Raw genomic sequence first — 21318 nt, 5'->3', positions numbered from 1 at the left:
TAGGCTGCAGGGGTCTGGGAGGATTAGAATTACGCTGCAATGTTAGGTGGTGATAGGGTTAGGCTGTGGAAGGAGGTGGCTTAGAAGAAGAAGTTAAAATACTTATTCTGTCAGTCAGGATTCTGCTTACTGTGGGATTTTGTACCCAAGTCCATAGTAATAATGTTGTGGGCCAGGGCCAGATTAAGGCTTGTTGGGGGGCACTTAAAACCGGGGGCCAATGTCAAGGTATATTAGATTGTGTACCTCCCAACATGACCTATTCCAGGAGGGACACATTTCTCTCTATCTGGACTGGATTTGGATCGGAATCCCAACTGTAAAATACCCAACAGTCGTGATCCTGACTGACAGGGGTTATTCTCCCTTGTGGGGGTCCACAACCCCCATAGAGGGAGTATAGTGCACTCACCACCGAGCGTGCCGTATGGCGAGTGCAGCGAGTCCGCAAGGGGCTTCATTGTGCTTGCCCCTCTGTTGGATACCAACAGTCGGGATTCCGATGTTGGTACACTGACCATCGGAATCAGGACTGTCAGGCTTTTTTTTTTTTAAACTGAGCTGATGACTTTATCTCTCTCCAATGCTCAGTTTATCTCCCCCCGCTGCCTGCTACATAGCATTTAGGAGCTGATTGGTTGGTACATTATCTCTTTCCATTTTATATTTCTGCAGGTTTTTGCTACATATGCTCAAATCTATTTAAATGGTAAATGTGGGTATTTTAATACCCCTTTCAGACTGGAAAGCGATTGCAAGCCGGGAACAAAATCCCGGCTGCGACCCAGCTGGCAAGCGCTTTCACACTAGCTGCTCATCCCAACGTAATGCCGGGTGGGTGACTTAATCAGGAGGCGGGGCCAGGGCAGCGCTGGCACATGCCAGCATCTTCCAGCTGCGTCTTTAAAGTGTAGTGAACAGGATCCGGGCCATTACCTGTTCACACTGCCTTTGGACCTGGGACATTCTTCCAGGACCCTTTCACACTGACCAGTTTACTGGGTAGTTGCGCATTCATGTGCAATAACCTGGGAAATATTTGTCGGTGTGAAAGGGGTATCAGCCTCATGTTGTATTTAAGCTAAGGTTATTTAAAAAAAAAAAATGTCAAATAGATATATTCCCTTACAGAGGAACATGTCACCTGCACATTACTTTCACATATTTTGCTGGGGAAAGCCTCGGAAATGGAATAACTATCAATGTAACGTGCAATCCAAGAATTTAGCCTGTTCTACTAATTTAGGTCATCCATAAATCAGATAAGAAACCTCAGTGCACAAGTCTGTTTCTGCTTGGACATTGGTACCGAGGAGTTCTGTACCTTCCCAAATATCTCATTTGGCATTAGATATCTGTATCTTGTACTTTGGTAAATCCTTCAAGTAAGTTACAAGCATTCCATAGAGAGCTTAATCTATTGTGGTCATCTCGTACCTACAAAAAAAAAAAAATCTTATTCTAGTTTCCACCGTTAACCATGAGAGTTCTGGAATTAGTCTGCAGCCATAATAGAGACATTTTATTGGGCACACTTATAGGGCGAGATTCTCTATTACAGAAATGCGGTAAAAACCCCGTTATCGGGGTTTTTACCGCATTTCTGTATTCTCTAACCTCCCTCCGCAGTGTCCCCTGCAGAAGCCTATGGGCTTCTTACCGCAGCGGTGTGTGAGGGATCCGTCACGGATCCCTCCCAGCATGCCCTGCGGCCGGCGCGTCAGTCTGCGCAGACGGACTCCCGGGTCATAGACCCGGAAGTCCAGCAACGGCGCCGCATCGCAAGGGACAGCTCTTACCGCAAGAGCTGTCCCTTGCGTTAATGACCACATATTTTAGAGAATATGCGGTCATTAGAAATGCGATGCCGGGCGAAGAGGGCTGCGGATTTTAGAGAATCCCGCCCATAGTGCCCACACACGGTCAGATGTGTGCTAGGTGCGATTTGAACTTTGACCTAAATTCTGGTTCACTCACAAAGACAAATTTCTTCTGAAATGGACAAAACAATTATGCACTGCAGGTGGGGCTGATGTACTGTATATTGTGCAGAGAGAGTTACATTTGGGTGGGGTTTACTTCAAAGTGCTTGGTACAACCTGCCCAGAGATCACGTTTGAAAAATATTTGCTTGGCAACTTTCACACCAATTTTGACAAATTCACTTGGCACTCCAAGAGTTAAAGCGCCGCGCTCGGTTTTCCGCACAAAGGCAGAAACTAACGAGCACGGCTCGCCGGCCCGGGGATGTTCGGATTCCACGGAATCCGAACCGCTCATCTCTAGAAATAATACATTATACATATGTTACATTATACATATGTTCCTATTCAAAAGACCGGGCGGCCGCTGATTGGCTGAGTTCTCAGCCAATCAGCGGCCGCCCGGTCTTTTGAATAAGATTTCTTTATATTCTCCCGCCGCCTGCCGCTCCCCCAGGTAGCCGTCAATGCAGGTGGGGGGGACGCTGCGAGGCGGCTGGGGGGACGGACGCTGCGGGGGACGGACGCTGCGGGGGACACAGAGGCGGCAATTACTTACAGCTGAGCCGGGCAGGGGGAGCCGGGAGCTGTCACTGTCAGTACGGAAGAAAAAAAAAAAAAGCCCATACAATGAATCGGCAGCCTGTGATTGGCTGAGCGCTCTCTCAGCCAGTCAGCAATTGGCTGAGACAGCGCTCAGCAGCCAATCACAGGCTGCCCATTCATTGTATGGGCTTTTTTTCCTTCAGTACAGACCGCTCCCGGCTCCCCCTGCCCGGCTCAGCTGTAAGTAATTGCCGCCTCTGTGTCCCCCGCAGCGTCCGTCCCCCCAGCCGCCTCAATGCCCCCCTGCCCCCTGCTCCCTTCACATTGCAGCTAACGTAACTATAGCACTGCAGCCCCCGGCGCCCGCACATGCATAGCGCCCCCCCGCGGTCGCGGGGGCTGCGGTGCTATAGTTACACCCCTGAGCTAGGGTATCCTAGTCTTCCCCTGCCCCCATCCTACCAAGGCTGTCCCTGGGACTCCTGGCCTCCTCCTCCAATGGTGCTTCCTCCTCCTTGCACTAGTACCGCAAGTGACTCTGCCCCCAAACCTGCCTGTGAACTCCACAAGGCAGGGATCCATCTGGGGTAGTAGGTACAGAACAGAGCCGAATTTTGACCCAGCAACAGGAAAGTTGGAAGGGGAGGGGTTAAATAGAAGTATAAGGGGGAAAGTTATAAAAGGGGGCGGGGTCATTATGGGGATGAAGGGATAATTGCTTTTGTGGGAGTTAATGTTTTTATTATATTGAGGGAGGTAATGATTTATTGATTAAATGATGTTAATTAAATGACTTAATATGTGAGAGGAAGATGACTAGTTAGACGACTATATTTAGTCATCGGCATTTAGATAGACAGTGACGGGAGATGGACGAAAGGTAAGCATCGGATACCCCACCATCGGTCATCTTCCTCTCACATATCAAGTAATTTAATTAACATAATTTAATCAATTACATTCCCCCTGCCCACCTCCAACCCTAATCCTCCCTTCCTCCCCTCTGCCCACCATCTATCCCCCCTCTCTTCTCAGCACCTGTTCCCTCTCTCTCTGCCCAGCATCTGTTCCCTCTCTCTCTGCCCAGCATCTGTTCCCTCTCTCTCTGCCCAGCATCTGTTCCCTCTCTCTCTCTGCCCAGCATCTGTTCCCTCTCTCTCTCTCTCTCTCTCTCTCTCTGCCCAGCATCTTCCCCTATTTCTCTGCCCAGCATCTTCCCCCTCTCTCTGCCCAGCATCTGTTTCCCCTCTCTGCCCAGCATCTGCCACCCCCTCTCTGTTCAGCATCTGTCATCCATCTCCCCGCCCAGCATCTGCCCCCCTCTCCCCATATCTGTCCCCCACTCTGTCCAGCATCTGTCATTTCCCATTTGCTTCCCATCATCTTTTCCCCTCTGTCTGGCTGCCAACCTCCCCCACAGTGGCACTACTGTGGATACTATATTTAAGGTTCACTACTTCTGTGGTCATTATGTGTATAAGGGGCACTATTGTGGACTTTGTGTATAAGGGATATTATGTCTGTGTTGTAATGTGAATAAGGTTGTGCTACTATATGGTTTAATTGAATTGGTGATATTGTTGTGCAGCCATGCCTCTTCCTTATGACACCACACCCTTTATTTGCAGCACATCCCTTTGGTGTGCACTGTCCCTTTATTGAATATGTGAAGGCGCAAATTTAAAGTTTGCAGGGAGGCGTCAAACACCCTAGCACCGGCCCTGCTGTCAGTCAGTGTAGTAGGGTATACAGACAAGCTGTCAGTCAGCTTTTCATTGTTCTTTTTTTTTTTCATTGTGGTGTGTGGTCATTGTGATGTGCTGCACTGCAATATAATACACCATACATATATACTACTGTCCGAAGCAGAACAAGTTCCGTGTGTGATTGTTCTGCCTCCGCGGTCCACGCAGTGTTATCCAAGGCCCGTCCATAAAAAAAAAAATACAGTATAAAAATAAATTTGGCTGTTCTTGCTGTATACTGCACCCCAATACATCACAAGTTCTGTGTGTGATTGTTCTGTGTCCACGCAGCGTTATACAAGCTGCGCATTGAAAATAATTAAAGTAAAAAAATCCAAATCAAATTTTCTTTTCTTTATTCATTCTTTGTGAGCACTGCACCAATAGTATACTGTCAGAAGGTGGGTGTGTGATTGTTCGGCCTGCACGCAGCGTTATACAAGCTGCGCATTAAAAAAAAACTTTGCTCTTCTTTATTGTTTGTGTGTCCTGCACCCCAATACACCATACTGATACTGTCAGAAGTTCCGTGCGTTAATAACCAGCCAGCTTGCTGCAGCCCTGGTCCTAGATTGAATGAAAACAACATTGTGAGTTGTAAAGTGGTCAAAATTGTCTAGGACAAAAAACGCAAATATTACGTGATTTGTGTGTTTTTTTACCATTTTTGAAAAAAATCCAAAGCCTTTCACTGCTGTTTGACAAATCCAAATCCCGTCGACGAATCCAAATCCAAATCTTCTGCCCCGGCGCTCATCCCTAATTATTTCAAGTACACAGTATAGAACCTGATCCCTACAGGAGGAGGTGGATATTAGATGTACACAATTTATTTATTTATTTATTTATTTATTTTTATTTATTTACAGTTTCTTATATAGCGATAAAAAATAAGTCAAACTGCTCAAATACATCATTCGCCTTCCAACTTAAAACATCTGAATTAAATGGTGTATATACTTTACTGTAACTATTCCTAAAAAAAGCAGCAATACAGACTTTTCATTTTTATGTTGTAGTGGATTTTCTGGTTTATATGTATCCGATATTGTATGGTAAGTGTGATTTTCTGGATACCTAGATCCTGGATACAGGCTGTTATTACCATTGAGCCTGTAACTGCGCTTCCTGAAGCTGTTAATCATTACAGAACAAGTAAAATAATGTTTACTATAATTGGGTATAAAGGGCTGATAACAGATTTGGTCTGAGCAAATCATAAGTCTGTGTGTTTCCCAGCTATTGGAGATGATATCCGTTTAATGTTCAAGAGAAATAATATCTGACTAATATTTGACAGGCTATAAGACGATTGGTAAAGTGCAAACAATAACATGCATATCTACAACATATTGGATAGACTGCAGAGCATGGAAACCACAGCAGATAAAGAAGCAACATGTCTAATACCCCATTCTCACTGCAGGCAAATTCCCGGGTCTATCATGTCGACCCGGCAATTTGCCTTTTAACACTGGGTTTTTTTGCAATGTGAACGGGTCGCATACCTGGATCTCATACACATGTAAAACCCTTCTTTTTACCCGTGTTTGAGATCCGGGTATGCAGACACAGGTTGACCCGTTCACACTGCAGAAAAACCCTTGTTAAAAGGCAAATTACCGGGTAGAACTTCACCCGGGAATTTTAATGCAGTGGAAAAGCTGTGTATTTCTCACTGGCAGTGAGAACACGGTATTATAAAACTGGCTGAGCACTGGATAAGCACAATGCCACCTAAGAGCCCTATCTTTTGGGACAATTAGGGCCAGATGTATCAAGTTTCGAAAAAGTGACAATCATATCTCCCAACTTTGGAGGCTGACGATTAGGGACACAGACGCGCGTCCCAAAATTAGGGGGCTATCCGAAAAGGGGGCATGGCCTATACGCGCATATTCCCGTGAGGCCACATCCCATTTTGCCACCGTGAGGGCATGGCCAGAGGCTCTATGAGCCTCTAGCCATGCCCCCAGCCCCCCTGGCTGCTGGAATAGACACTGCCCCCCCCCCGCCGCGGGACACTGCCGGCCACGGGACTGTTGGGAGGTATGACAAAATGGAGATAAACAACTAACCAATCAGCTCCTAACTACCATAATACAGGCTGGGTTTGAAAAATGACAGGTAAGAGCTGATTGGCTGGTTGTTTATCATTCTCTAGTTTTATCTATTTTGAAGCTTGACACATCTGGCAAGTGCAAGGCTAGCTTCAGTTTCATGTGGGTTTTGCTGTGGGTAACCTGGTGATAAGGAAGCAGCCTATGAGGAGTAAAAGGGGAGTTTACCTTTAATGGGGTATATATTCCTGGTCATGTGGTTCCTCTTTGCCTTTTTAGAAGCCCCTCCTGCCCGCCCTGGATTATTCTGGAATTTTGGCACCCATTTCAGTTTTGGGTGCGATTGTTGTCGGCTTTTTATAGCCAAATTGGCGGAAAGTTGCTACCGGTCAGCGGTCAAAGCATGGCATAAGAGGTCATTGTGGGGCACCCCCTTTGGTAGGACGGTGAGTGTGTCTTTCCCATGCAATTGGACAAAGGGCTTTAATGTTCAGGAGCGCCCACTGCTCTTCCAGGTTAAAGAGTGGTGAGTCCCGCACAATGCAGGTTATGCAGGTAGGAGGTGGTGGTGAGCCCCTCCTTGGTTTTTGTATAAGATCATGTTGATTGGGCTGGCGTTGGTAGCTACTTTCTCTCTGCCATCCTCCAAATTTAGTTTAAAGCTTATTTAAAACCTAGTTAAAATTACATCTCCAATTTAGTTTAAAGTTAGTTTAAACATGGTCACCAATCAATAAATGCTTGTTGACCCTTTTGAAATCAAGCACTTGGTTTTCCATGTGTTTATTTATCATCTGTGTGGTTTATTTCGTGTCGGTGTGATTTATTTTAAGTTAAGCTAAGGTAGAGGTCAGTCACTATAAGTTATGGGCACCTTAATAACAAGTTTATAGCAAATAACCAAAAGTATCCATGTTATCTAATCATGGTGGATAGCCATTGCAGACTGAACCAGTGCTCATGAGAATGCAGCCTTTAAATTCATTAGGGTCCAGTCACATTTCTGTGACACTTCATGACTAATTACCATCATTTTATACCTGAATAGCGTTATTGAGCTACTGGTTCCTAACTTCAGCTGAACCAACAGTCATGTCAATGCAATCAACATAATAGCCACAGAATGTGGTCATTAGGTCGACCGTGTCTACATCTTCGGTCAAAATGTTGCTCACTAATGGTCGTCATGGATCAAGGTTGGCATGGAAAAAGGTTGACGTGAGTTTTTCATGATTTTTAAGACTTTTTTTTTACCATCCCAGTGGGCACAGAGATGGAGACAATAAAAGTGTGCGAGCGCAGTAAGGCACCATGCCCGAAGCATGGGGAGTGTTACACGGTGTCCATGTTGACCTAGACCTAGACACCAAAAACCCACAAAAACTTATGTTGACCTTTACCCAGTGTCAACTTTCTAACCATGTCGACCCTTTTAACTGTCAACTAATCTAATAGTGGTCATCCTTTTGACTGTCAACCTAGACACTGTTGACCTAATGACCTATGCCCAATAGCCACATACACTGCAGCATGTACAAGTAGCCATCTCCGAACAGTATGGGATTTTAAAAAAAATGAAAGACTTCTGGACATTTAATTTAATCCGTAGTAGCTAAAAAAACATACTTTTGAAACATCGAAGTTAAAAATCTTGCGGTCCTCCGAGGACGACTTGATCCCACATAAGTGCTGCTTACCTACGTGCTCATTGCTAGGGGGTTCTTGCTTGATGGCACGATAGTACCCATTACACATGATGCCGCACACCATAGTACCCATTACACATGATGCCGCGCACCATAGTACCCATTACACATGATGCTGCACACATAATGCCCCTTACACATGATGCTGCACACATATTGCCCCTTACACATAATGCTGCACACCGTAATGCCCCTTACACATTAATCCACACATTATGCGTAATGCCCCCACATACCGCCACTTGTAGCGTCCCTTAAGCAATGCCCCCAAAAGTGCCACTTACTGTAAATTTTTATATGAGCCTTCGCTGCTGCAGCGAGAGATGGAGAGCGGTGCAGCTGCTTCTATGGGGAGAGGAGCAGAGCACAGCGCAGAACACGCTCCCACTCCCCTCCTGGTGTCCCCTCTAGCCGAGTGGACAAAAAAAAACGGTTTAACCTCAATATCCCTGGAACCAATTAACCCATATGGATCCAGCCTGGTATCAGATTGAAGGCCCAGCAATTTGGGTTCGACTGAGATCAACCTTGAGCTTCATTGATGCCGAACTGGCAGCCGTTGAACTGGGTGGGGGTCGGAATTAGCGGGTCCCATGTTATCCTATAGGCAAAACATTCCAGCTTTCCTGGCAGTATCTCCGGTTCCCAGGGGGCTAGAGACACGGGGCTGGCCTAATGGGTGGTCCGGTGCACCCCCGGACCACCCCCTAGATTCGCCTATGTCCCTCAGAGATACTTGCTGCAGGCACTAGGGGCCTTATTTTGGTTCATTCTTTCTGACAAAATCCTTCTTAGATGGACAAAACCATGTGCACTGCAGGGGGGCAGATGTAACATGTGCAGAGAGAATTAGATTTGGGTGAGTAATTTTGTTTCTGTGCAGGGAAAATACTGACTGCTTTATTTTTACACTGCAATATAGATCTCACTTTGAAGTAAAACCCCACCCAAATCTAATTCTCTCTGCACATGTTACATCTGCCCCACCTGCAGTGCACATGGTTTTGCCCATCTAAGAAGGATTTTGTCAGAAAGAATGAACCAAAATAAGGCCCTAGGTTCCACTCCTGCTTTTTTTTCCTCTGGATGCTAGACTGCCACCTTCTTTCAACTGCCATCTCGCTGGATGTTTGGCCTTTTCTGTGTTTATTGCTTGTTTACCTTATTAATCCTCTGTATTGTCTACATGTTATTGATTTCTGTTTGATGTTTTTATTATAGTTATATCCTGTCTGTGCTTTTCTACTTTTCTCCTACCAAATTGCCAGCAGGGTTGGATCCATTAGTTTCTCCTTTGGTTCGTTCTTTTTTTTTTTTTGACTGGTTACTTTGGACTCTATGTTCACTTAAGATAAAATGTTCTGCTAGTTGACTTCCGGATTCTCCTCACTGCCCCTCTGCTTCTGGGCTTGGGTGCACTATGCCCTTAGGGTTTCGCAGGTGTAGATGCCATGGAGTTCCTGTATCAGGAAGTTAGGCAGTATAATGTTTAAAGGGGGGGGGGGGGGGGGGTATTTAGGGATCCAGGTATGCCATGTTTGGGGTTGAAGATTATTGGGTTTTGGTGCCCCTGGGGATGATATCTGTGCTTTTTACATAACTTGTCCATGTTTACAGATAAGGGATCCTGTCTATTATGTTTCTTTTCTTTATATTAATGTATGATTTAAGGTTTGTCTCAAAGTAGTTTGATTTGGTATTGGTACTATGGTACAGTGTGTGTATGTGTGTATATGTATATATATATATATATATTAGGGAGAATATAGCGGCACTCACGGACTTGTTCAAATGAATACTCTTAACTCGAGTTAAGAGTATTCATTTGAACAAGTCCGTGAGTGCTGCTATATTCTCCCTACTATCTGATCCTGCATGAGGGCACCCGGCATCATAACTACTACGGTCACAGAAGTGCCGGTCTGTACCTTACTATATATATATATATATAATCTCCATCTATTCCCCGGCACTCAGTATCTGACCCAGTAAGAAGGGATTGAGTGCCGGTTCCAACCAACCCCTGGATATATATAATTATGCAGGTACTCCCAATATCACAACTGCTCCAATGCCACTTCAGTAAATCATATATGGTCCAAGAAAAGGGCACTCAGGAGACAGCGTCCGTTCACAAAGACCAAGGAATTGCGGCTGCCAATAGGGGGTGCTATGGGTACAGTTGTCCGGGGCCCCGGCCTCTGGAAGGGCCTGGGCAGCTCATTTTACCCACTGCAACCCCCCTGACTGCCTCCGCTGCGCTCAGTGAGCTGAACATAGCAGGTCCCGGAACGCAGGCTTATACAACCCAGGATGCTGGCGGCCAATTAAAATGCTGCACCAGTTTTTGAGCCAATCAGAGCTTGCGTACCAGTAGGCAATTAGAGTGGCTGCCTGTACATGAGCTTTTATTGGCTCACCAGCTGGTGCTGCATTTTAATTGGCTGCAGGCATCCTGAATTGAAGAAGCCTGCGCTCCGGGACCTCGGGGTTGCAGCTCAGCGGAAGAGGAGATGAGGGCGCATGGTAATGGGTTATGGTAAGTTAAGTGAGGGGGGGGGGCAGAATGGAAATGAGTCTTGGGCCCCTAAACTCCTGATGGCGGCCCTGTTCTGGTGTCCCACTTTACATTTTGCAAATGTTGGGTTGTATGAATATAGATTTCAGAGAGCATGTCCTAAATTAAATCTAATTTCCAATGTACAGTAAGATTAAAACTGTCCAGCATTTGTGGGCTACTTGGAAAAGTACTTACCCTTCATACCAAAAATAAACATGTGCACCCCCCATGCATGTCAACATTGTTTGTTCCAGGTGCACAGTTTTTTTTTTTTTTATATTGCCCTACTCCCAACACAGAATCCGCCCATAGATGCATACCTAGTTTAGTTTCTCTTTATTGTTCTGTAAATGGTCGGTAAATATATGCAAATAATATATTTAACCTCTATTCAAGAGTGTTAGATTCCACTCATGGTAATTAATGCTGTCAGATCACTTTCTTTTAAGATCTAGTACAACCAGTACCCAACAAAGGTCAATCAGTCATGGGAAATGGCATAGCATCTTATAGCAACACCAGTTTCCAACGGACCTTTAATGTCCTTGTATTCAACTATAGCTTTATCATTTTACTAAAAAGTTTTGTAAAACTCCCCCGTGTTCAACAAGAACCTTCTCTGACCAGATCCTGCCTGTTATTTCCAGCTGTGCAGCTGTTCAGCGAGAGCATTGCCAACCATTCAGCCAGTCAGCAGCTGGTACAGTATGCTGCCGCAGCATGTGTTACCAACCGCTGGATAGCCACAAGTAAAACTCCATGCACTAGGATGTTCTACTGAATTCATCTATGGGAAACTTTTTAGTTTTTTTTCCCCAGAAATTTCTGCTACCCGCCTAGTACAATTCTAAAATATACGGATCAATAACTATTTGTTAGCCACTGTCACTAGTTATTTTTACTTTCTCTGGCTTTTAACTTTGTAATTTCCCAGAAAGTGATTATCAAATCATATTTTGGTAGTGGCATGGTCACTTGGATCTAGAAAAGGTAAGAATTTGCCATAATACGACATATGCTATATTTGTACGTGATGAGCTGTACGTGATGAGCTGTTTTTGTTTATTTGCGATTATTTTTTTTGTTTTATCTAAATTTAAAAACGACATTTTTAGTTGAGGCATACTTTTGATAAGACCGTGCTTAGATATGGTTCCATGATCCCCTATCTTTCCTTTGCATATGCTGTGTAAGTAACACATTTTGTAACTGCCTTTTTTGATAGGTCTGTAATCCTAGTTCTGGCTTCATTTTGCATTTGTTTAAAAATGTGTGGACAGATCATTGCAAATTAAGTGCAATCTGGCTTTGATCCCTAACGAGACATCTTTGTATACAAGGAAGTAACACTTTCCACTCTGGACCTCAACTTCACACAATTGCAATTTGTGCCAGGTCATAAGCAAACTGTCTAACAGGGAATCATCATAATGGGTTTGAACTTTGCAAACAAAGCAGAAAAAAAAATCTAAATATTATTTAAGATATTAACTAATGAGCGGATTGTTAACGATGAGGCTGCTAGTGGCTTTGGTGTGAATGGCCTCCAGTAAACAGGTTTTTTTTTTTTTGTGAAGGTAATTTGGCAGAGAGTGAGTTAATTCCCAGACTTCAGAAGGGTTTTGTGATGTGAATACGCTGGTTACCATGGAGGGAGGGAAAGGAGCTTAGAAAAAAGGGGCAGCCAGACTGGTTTCTTTGTTTAAACCTTTCTTACTCCCCTTCTCCCTCTGCATGTTGTCAGTCTCTTCACTCTCCAAAATCCATGTTCTCCTTTCTTCAAAATTGCACCAATCACTACCTTTTTTAAGAGGGTTTAATTCCCACCGTCATTACATGTAATTAGGAAACCACATATTTACTTTTCTCATGTCTGTTTCTAACTGTGCTGAAGTGGTTTGGAAAATATTTCCTTTTTCCAGTATTATTTCTTGTGAGTATGAATAACTATACAGTGTTTTTGTATTTTTTGTGTATTTTTTTTTTTTCAATATTGTAATGGAAAATGGTTTGTTTTATCGTTTTGTGTGTGCTTGCAAGTGAAAATGTCTGTATAATTCGTTAGTATCCGATGATCTCACTAACTCTAAACTAAACCTGTCAAATTAATTGTATTATATTGTAGAATAGAGCAAAGTTTGTGTAACTACAGCTGGAATGTGAAGTATACTTTTTGGGCCTTTTTAAGATGTTTTTACCTGTGGAATTATCTTTTTGGGGGAGTCTTCAATGCAATAGTTGTTTATTGGTAGTTAGAGCATGGTTTTAGTGTCCATAAATCAAGATACAGGTTGAGTATCCCATATACAAAATGCTCGTGACCACAAGCATTTTGGATAAGGAATTATTCCGTGCTTCAGAATATTTTTATATATTTCAATGACGTATCTTGAGGTCGGGACCTATGTGAACACAGAATGCATGTACGATGAATAAACACATAAAACACATGAAATATACAGAAATATATTTTATTTGTACATGAAACACGGTTTTAAACCTGAAACAAAGTTTGTGTACTATCAATCTCAGGCACTGAATTTGAATGCCAAGCAATCATTTTGTAGCACATACTGTATTAGTGCCAGTTACGTATCATGTCCCCAGTAGTGCCAGTTACGTATCATGTCCCCAGTAGTGCCAGTTACGTATCATGTCCCCAGTAGTGCCAGTTATGCATCATGTTCCCAGTAGTGCCAGTTACGTATCATGTCCCAATTAGTGCCAGTTACGTATCATGTCCCCAGTAGTGCCAGTTACGTATTATGTCCCCAGTAGTGTCAGTTACGTATCATGTCCCCAGTAGTGCCAGTTATGCATCATGTTCCCAGTAGTGCCAGTTACATATCATGTCCCCAGTAGTGCCAGTTATGTATCATATCCCCAGTAGTGCCAATTACATATTTCCCCATTTTTTGCTTTTGGAAATAAATAAATAAATAAATAAAGTACATTATGGAATATATGGTTTTCGGAATAATTTGGATAACGGATATTTCAATAAGGGATACTCAACCTGTACTATCTTAAAATACCCTTTTATCTGAATTGAAGCACTAGGTGACCTTTCCATGGGTCTTAATCACATTCATAACCTTTATTATATCAACATAGTAGCAAAAAAAATCAATTGTGCAAAATTGCATTCCTCAGATGAAGCCTATAATGTAATTCATATGAATAATATTCCTATAAATTACAGTTATAGACAGTCAACACCTATAGTAAATTCCCCTCTATTAGGCCTTTACCTGGGTCAGCGCATGACAGGCTTGCCTACCCTCCCGGAATGGCCGGCAGGCTCCTAAAAATTGGGACCCCCTCCCAGCCTGCCAGAAAGTTGGACAACCCTCCTGGATACCACCGGACTCACCAGACCCCCTGCATCTCTCCGGCGGCAGAGTTTAAATATCGCAATTCGTGACTTTTAAGGGGAGGGTGCGTAGGTAAATATACAAATTATTATGCCCTTTTAGCTCCGCCTCCTCATCAAAGACCCGCAAATTGATCTACCCGCTTGATCTACATCAGGCCCCACCCCCAGAAGTGCTGATGACAGACTTTCAAAGTAAGCAAGTATGCGGGTCAGCCTTGCCCTGTGCTTGGTGGCCCCCTGCGTGCCAGCCCCACCAGTTGTACTTTTGCGATATCTTTCAGAACTACAACTCCTACTGAATTAGGCCCATAGTCTATAGCCCATTATTCATTTGGCTCAGTTGCTTTTGAGCCGGCTCTAAATGGCATTTACAATGTTTTGCTTCCTAATCCGTTTCCCACCAACCCTCCATGGTATAGGGTATTAATCCGATTACTACTATAAATAACGCTTTAAATGCTACTTAAGAATGATTGACAGGTAAACACCATACATTCCAAACAGCAGTGTGGAATTTAAATGTCAGAAATACTTTCCTTCCTGTAAAGGCTTCAAAACCTCTTTCAGGCACCTTTTATGCAGGCTTTGGGGCTGTGACCTGGGACTGCTGAAATATTGGATTCTGCTTTGTGTATGGTTCATAATGATAAGATTATGAAGCTTATACTATTTATCATTCAGTATTTAATTTCCTGTACACCTGTGATCCTTATGTGAGTCTTCCAGTGCCCGAGACACTACTTGGAACAGTAAAACCTTAAAAATGAATTACAGATCATGCCGTATCCCGCAGACACTCGGTGAAACTGGTCTCATTACATGGGATCTTGTGTAATGTATAGAAGTTGCATCAGTATCAGAGCTGTCAAACAGGTAGTGTTACACAGATGTGATTCGTCACTGAGTCATCTCACACCTACAATACTAGTCACTATGATGTACCTGTTAGCTCCGCCTCTGCCTGTCCACTCAGCATCTTCTCAAACATCAGTTCTTTTTCAAGGGCCATTACAAACTTCCAGATTCAATGAGCTGTCATGGCTTCTGGGATGTCCTTTGTGTGTGAAGGACAACTTCCCAATATTCTGCATCTAACACAGCAGCTTCTGTGCTACAACAGCTAACAATTAAATTGTTTATAAGTCTCGGAGGTCGGTACTTAGTTTTCATAACTTTACATTTGTCCCTTTAAAGGTAACAATTGTTCCTTCTTTTATATCCAAATTGTAACGTGCAATCTAATATACTAGTTCTATATAAATAAATGTTAATAATAATATTTTACGGTTTATGCATTTTGTTGGTTGTTTAATATTTGCTTTTTTTTATTGGTTTGATCTTACAACTTACTTTGGGTGTCTTTTGTGTTCCCTGTCCTTACAGTGTACAAAGGAGGCACCAAGGATAGAAGCATGAGATGCTGGATGGTCAGCCACTGCTGTAGACTGACAGGATATCACACAGGCACAGAAATGCCTACTCACAGCACTCGATAAGCTGCACATGTTTTAGGAGGAGGGAGCGGGTTCTCTTACCTTAGCCCAGCTGCAGACTTCTCACGCCTGATGCAGGCTTGCAATGTGAATCAGACAGACAAGCCACAACAGTCGGGGGAGATGGCCAGCTCGTAGTAAGTCTTGTATGCTGTGAAGTCTGGCTGTGCAGAGTGGGCCATCAAAAAAATAAAAAAAAAAGGAAGAAGCAAATCTGGAATAAAATGCCATCCAAAGGAAGGTATCTTATCAAGGACAAGGAGGACTGGATGATTACACATTCACTGTATGAGAAGTACCAGTGCATCAGCCAGTACTACCCACTGCTACTCATCCTACTCTTTGTGGTGGGGACAGCTTGTGTGACTCTGATCGTCCTCTTCTTCACCACCAGTGAAGTGAGTAAAGTTTTCATTTTTCACCTCTGATGTTTTTGGTCCGATGGGAGGACTTCAAGCTTAAATACGGTATTAATAACCCGTAACTGAATCCCACTTTGGAATGTATGTTACATGGTGACACTAAATCTTCTATCACTATTTATTTATTATCGTTTATTTATATGGCGCCACAAGGGTTCCGCAGCGCCTGACAACACATAGATGATACCACCACACGATGGTCATATTATCTGTTGAAGCACTCCACCTGCTCACGATGCGCATCCGAACCGATTCCGATCTGTTCCCAGTTGAAGGGATCGTTTTCAAATCCTGACTGCAGCAGGTAGGATCTGCAAACGACCAAACCACCAGCGGGGACGGGCATCGGATCGGAATCGGATCTAAAACACGCTAAACATGCCCAATTTGCATACAATCGGTCCAGATTGTATCGAAATTGGGGGAATTGAGGCCAAGTCGTTCTGGTGTGTACCCAGCGTTAGAAGTGTAACTTTGCAATGTTTGGAAACCTCAAATATTTGTATTGCGGCTTTAGAAACAATGGTTCTAGGATCTTTTATACCAGCCAGATTATGAGACTTCGTAAGTTATTTTGTTATTCCAAATGGGTACATACAGTATTTGATCAACTAAATGTACACACTGGATGCTTAGGTTTAACAAAACAAATATACTAAGACATAAACAAGCTACATCACAGTGAGTATGTCATCTTTATGACAAAATATAGCAAAAGCAAATATTTCAGTGTTTGCCTGATCCTCTGATATTTATTCTTTAGTGCTGGTATATACAGAGAAGGGAAGGCTGATATGGAAAGTTGTCTTGTATTCTTTATTCTGCATTTCTGTTGTTTAAAAAAATTCTACTCGCTTAGGCCTCATATCTTATCGCATTCTTACATGCTTTTTGCCTGCATCTTTAATGCTATGTAAATGCATTTAGTTGTACAAGGTTAGCTTTTATTTACTCATTGTACCATTTTTGAGCATCTTAATCATTTCAAGGCATTAAACAATGGTATATGATGATAGCTGTAAAACGGTAAGAAAAATGCATTTCAGAATCATACAAGTTCAGAATGTATTTGTGTTGCATGTTTAAGAACGTAAATCAGTTTAAACAATGCGGGACATGGCCTTCAAGGTGTGTTTTACTTTTCTTTTCTTGTTCTTTAATGCACAAAAAAAAAAAACACACAATAACAGTTGGGCCATAAACACCTATTGTGTATTTGTGGGTGTTCAGTTTGTAACTGCTTATTATTTGTACAGTATTTTATTCTGATGCAGACTGCTCTTGCGGTTATCTGTTTTCAGAAGATGATGTTGTTGTTGTTGTTGTATTTTTTTTTTTTTAAATAAGATCACAAAATAGCATATTCTTCTTAACAGCAGAGTGCAAGTACCTTTTAGTGGTGTGTACACACGGTGAGATTCCCTTGCTCTTTGACTTAAGATCTGAGTGCTATACAATCTTTGCTAACTCTGTACTAGTTACATACAATTCATGCTATCTGCATTTGATTTGCACTATATAGTCATTGCTGCCCTTTCTATCTGGGTTTCGATTTGTGCTGTCCCGGGAGCGCGCATCGGGATCGCAAGGTAAAAAATCTGTGCGATCTGTATACGATCTGCATGCGATATTGGATATATATAGTCAAAACATACTTGCCTACTTTTGAAAACGAGTTTCAGGGAGATTATAGTTGGTAGCAGAATTTTGCACAGGGGCGTGTTATGCTCCACCCAAAGGGCGTGTCTAGTTCCATATATGGAGAGATTGCGAAAAGAGATTGTCAACGAGGCATCTAGAATCGTGGGTGTATACCGCTATATGTGAGTGAAATCTTTTAAAATGACTTCTATCCAAATGTAGATGATCCCCAAAGCAGTTAGTAAGAGCTACTATACTTGGTAAATTGCTGGGAAATGGTGCTGATGATTCAATGTAAATGTATCTATCTCTCATTCCTTTTTCCCCCAAAAATGTAACAGTGTAATGTGGGCTAGGTGACATAAGGGAGATTGCTAGACTAATGAGGGAGAGAGGGAGATTGCTGCTATTTCAGGGAGTCTCCTGCGGAATGCAGGAGGGGAGGTAACTATGATGTAACCAGGGCTATTTTTCAGTAGGCTCCAGCAGGAACTGAGGCCCTTATTCTAGTTCACTCTTTCTGTCAAAATATTTCTTAGATGGACAAAACCATGTGCACTGCAGGTGAGGCAGGTGTAAAACCCCACCCAAATCTAATTATCTCTTCACAAGTAACACCTGCCTCACCTGCAGTGCACATCGTTTTGTCCATCTAAGAAATATTTTGTCAGAAAGAGTGAACTAGAATAAAGGCCTCAGTTCCTGCTGGAGCCTGCTGAAAAATAGCCCTGGATGTAACAGTGTAATGTGGGCTAGGTGACATAAGGGAGATTACTAGACTAATGAGGGAGAGAGGGAGATTGCTGCTATTTCAGGGAGTCTCCTGCGGAATGCAGGAGGGGAGGTAACTATGAGTCAAAATCTAATGTCAAATCTCCCCGTGTGTACACAGCATAAGGGCTGCAGTAGTTCTAAGATAATTCAATTTACAGGGTAGTTTGTTAAAGCTTTGTGTTTGTTAGGGAATACATCTATTTGACTGTTGTGGGTTATTATGATAAATACTTCTGGAAACATGGTTATTTTAACGAGCAAAATCCTATCAGGAAGCATTACACTAATAAAGTTCCAAAACAGATGATTTAGTCTTGTCTACAACTGTGTTCAGCTGTTTTGAGAATGCCTGTGTATTCGTTATGGAAGTAGGCAGTATGGTACAGTACTTCTGTATAATTAGAGGGAAAGTACCTATAGTAATTTGCCAAAAGAACACAGTGATTAACTATTTATTATGCTGTAGTTCAAATTTCCCAAACACCATCATTACAGTCAAGGTTAAAAGTATATCCAAGCTTGAGCACAGATGGTTTAATAATCAAATTGACTGAGAAACTCATACCGCTTTCAGACTGCACTCTACACTATTGCCGTGTCCTTCTGTCTCCAACCCGGGTCGAGGTGCGGTGTGCCAGGTTGGCGTGCAGTCTGAAAGCTCCCTACCCACTATGTCACTCAGTATTCCTCTCAGCCCCTCAATTTTGTTTCCTTTATGACTTCATGTTTGCGAGCCTGAAAAAAGTCCACTTTTAAAGACACCCATAGGTTTTTCTGTGCTGACCCGGATCCAGTGCGAAAGCGGCCAACCTGGGAATAATCCGGGTTCAAGTGCAGTGTGAAAGGTGTCAAAAAGGTGTTTGACCCAGGTCGCAGCAAGGATGGTCCCGTGTTCAAAATACAGGGTTAGACCAGTGTTTGCGGTCTGAAAGCAGTATAATTAAGTCACCTGTGTTAAAAAATGTACATTTTGTAATGGTTTGGGTACATTTGGTGTAGTTACTACCTAGATTAGCAGTGGTTTTGCGTCTCTTGGCCTTTTTTTTTTCATCTGCGCATCGTCAGATCAAGGTGGGACAAGCGGACAAGTAGCCCAAAGTAAATAATCCAGTGCAGGGAGGAGGAGGTCACAGGTCCGGGAAACACAGCATCCCAAAATGCGGTAAAAACCCTGATAACGGGGTTTTTACCGCAATTTTAGTTTAGAGACTCTCCCCCACTTTCTTATACCTCCCAACTGTCCCAATGTTTGTGGGGCTGTCCCACCCATGGGCAACAGTGTCTTTATGGGGGTGGGGGATGGTAGTTGGTAAACAAACTCCCAGGGAGCTGCCAGTGGTGGAACAGGCTGTGGTAGATGTGGGCTTTACGCGCAGTAGCTTTGGACTTTATGCGATTTTGACTATACTATAAATTTAAATAAGACGTTGAGGGGAGAGGCTTTATGACGCAGATCATATCGGGATAGCATCGCAAGGCAAAAAAAATTTTTTTGATTAATTCTATCTGTATTAGATTTCCACTATATAGTCTTGGCTGCACTTTAGTCTTATAGTCTTTTTGGCTATTCAATTTATGCTAAACATGGCATCGAGTTGGGATCAAAAGCTTAAAACCATGTTTGATCTCCATTCGATGTTTGTGCGATACTGATTCCATTTTGACTATACCAGTATAATCAAAATCAAAGGGTAAATCTTACCGTGTGTACACACCTCAAGATTCAACTGTATAGTACAGGTTGAATATCCATTATCCAAAATGCTTCTGTATTTTGGATAACTGATTATTCCGTATTTTTGAATATTTTTATATTTGAATGAGGTATCTTGAGGTATTTTGCATTTCTGTTGTATAAACACATGAAATACACACACAAATGTATTTTATTTGTGCATGAAACAAGGTTTTAAAACATAAAAAAGTTTGTGTACACTGAATTTGAATGCCAGGCACATTATTATATACTAGGTGAATCATCGCGCCCTAAGGGCGCTCTTCACACCGTCGTAAGGGGCTCCGCCCCTTAACCTGTGAATGCCTTTATTGTGTGAAATATGGTTTGTATGGTGCTGTGGGTGGTAAACATGTATCTAAGCCACTGACCTTCCTCATAGATGCCACTATCTGCCTGCTCAATAGGTTAGTAGTACATGAAGTTTCAGGAGGGGGACCGTTATCAGCTCAGCGGAGGGAAGAAGAAACAGGGTTTTACCTTGACTGCCTATCGCCGGCTACCGCAAACACAATTATCGCATATGCTCTAACATATGCAATAATTATGGCAAAGGACAGCTCTTGCGTTAAGAGCTGTCATTTGTGGTGAGAGTCAGCGGGTCCCACCCTCCCTTACCCGGCGCTGCTGCTGCTGCGCCGTGCTCTCCTCCTCCCTGCAACCGGAAGTACAGGGAGGAGGAGGTCACAAGTCCGGGCAGCACAGCTCTGTGCTTCCTGGATACAGGTGAGGGGAGGTTGGTGCGGGGGTCGGTGTTGGACTGCGGTGGGGCGTGCGGGGTGGCAGTGGGACGTGTTAGAAGCCCATTCGCTTCTATGGGGAATCGCCAGATTTTTCTGGCGATGCCCCCCGTCGCGATAACCCGGTGGGGTATGCTTAGAGCATCCCAAAATGCAGTAAAAACCCAGATAACGGGGGTTTTACCGCATTTTTTTAATTTAAAAATCAAATATGTAAACATTATGGCCTCTTTTGCTTCAGTCCTTATTGCCTGATTTATTGATCAAACATAAACTACCTTTTACTGAAGAACTTCACTGGCTGATGGGTATAGATATCAGCCTTGACGTGGACAAGGCCACAGAAATTGTATTGTGGCCACACTGCTCGCTGTACTGGACCACAGAGCCTTTGAACAAGATTTGATGCAGGTGTTTCAAATCGGTATACTTGTCCCTAGACAAGTCTTGGTGAATGGTCTTCCTGGTGACTGCATTTGGATGGAACGTGGGAACCCACCATTGATGCTTTCTTCCTCTAGTGGTTCAATGGATGTAC

The 21318-nt window shown here is 43.1% G+C and overlaps 1 protein-coding gene across 5 annotated transcripts in view; it reads left to right on the top strand.

Annotated features, from left to right (window-relative positions):
- ADCY7 (adenylate cyclase 7) overlaps positions 1 to 21318 on the top strand; it is a 164379-nt gene that overhangs the window by 36921 nt on the left and 106140 nt on the right. For 3 of the 5 annotated variants that reach the window (XM_083165369.1, XM_083165373.1, XM_083165372.1), the window contains exon 2: positions 15359 to 15866. In XM_083165369.1, the coding sequence (XP_083021495.1) occupies positions 15693 to 15866 (174 nt within the window). In that variant the 5' untranslated portion in view covers positions 15359 to 15692. Of the gene's footprint in view, positions 1 to 11346; positions 11590 to 12375; positions 12533 to 15358; positions 15867 to 21318 lie in introns of those variants that run through there. The other 2 variants (XM_083165371.1, XM_083165370.1) reach the window with 2 other exon arrangements.

The sequence above is a fragment of the Crinia signifera genome, chromosome 11 (assembly GCF_055691185.1).
Source record: "Crinia signifera chromosome 11, ASM5569118v1, whole genome shotgun sequence".
In the NCBI taxonomy this organism is placed as follows: Eukaryota; Metazoa; Chordata; class Amphibia; order Anura; family Myobatrachidae; genus Crinia; species Crinia signifera.
The sequence above is the reverse complement of the archived record's forward strand: the minus strand, read 5'-3'. Positions and strand labels throughout refer to the sequence as shown.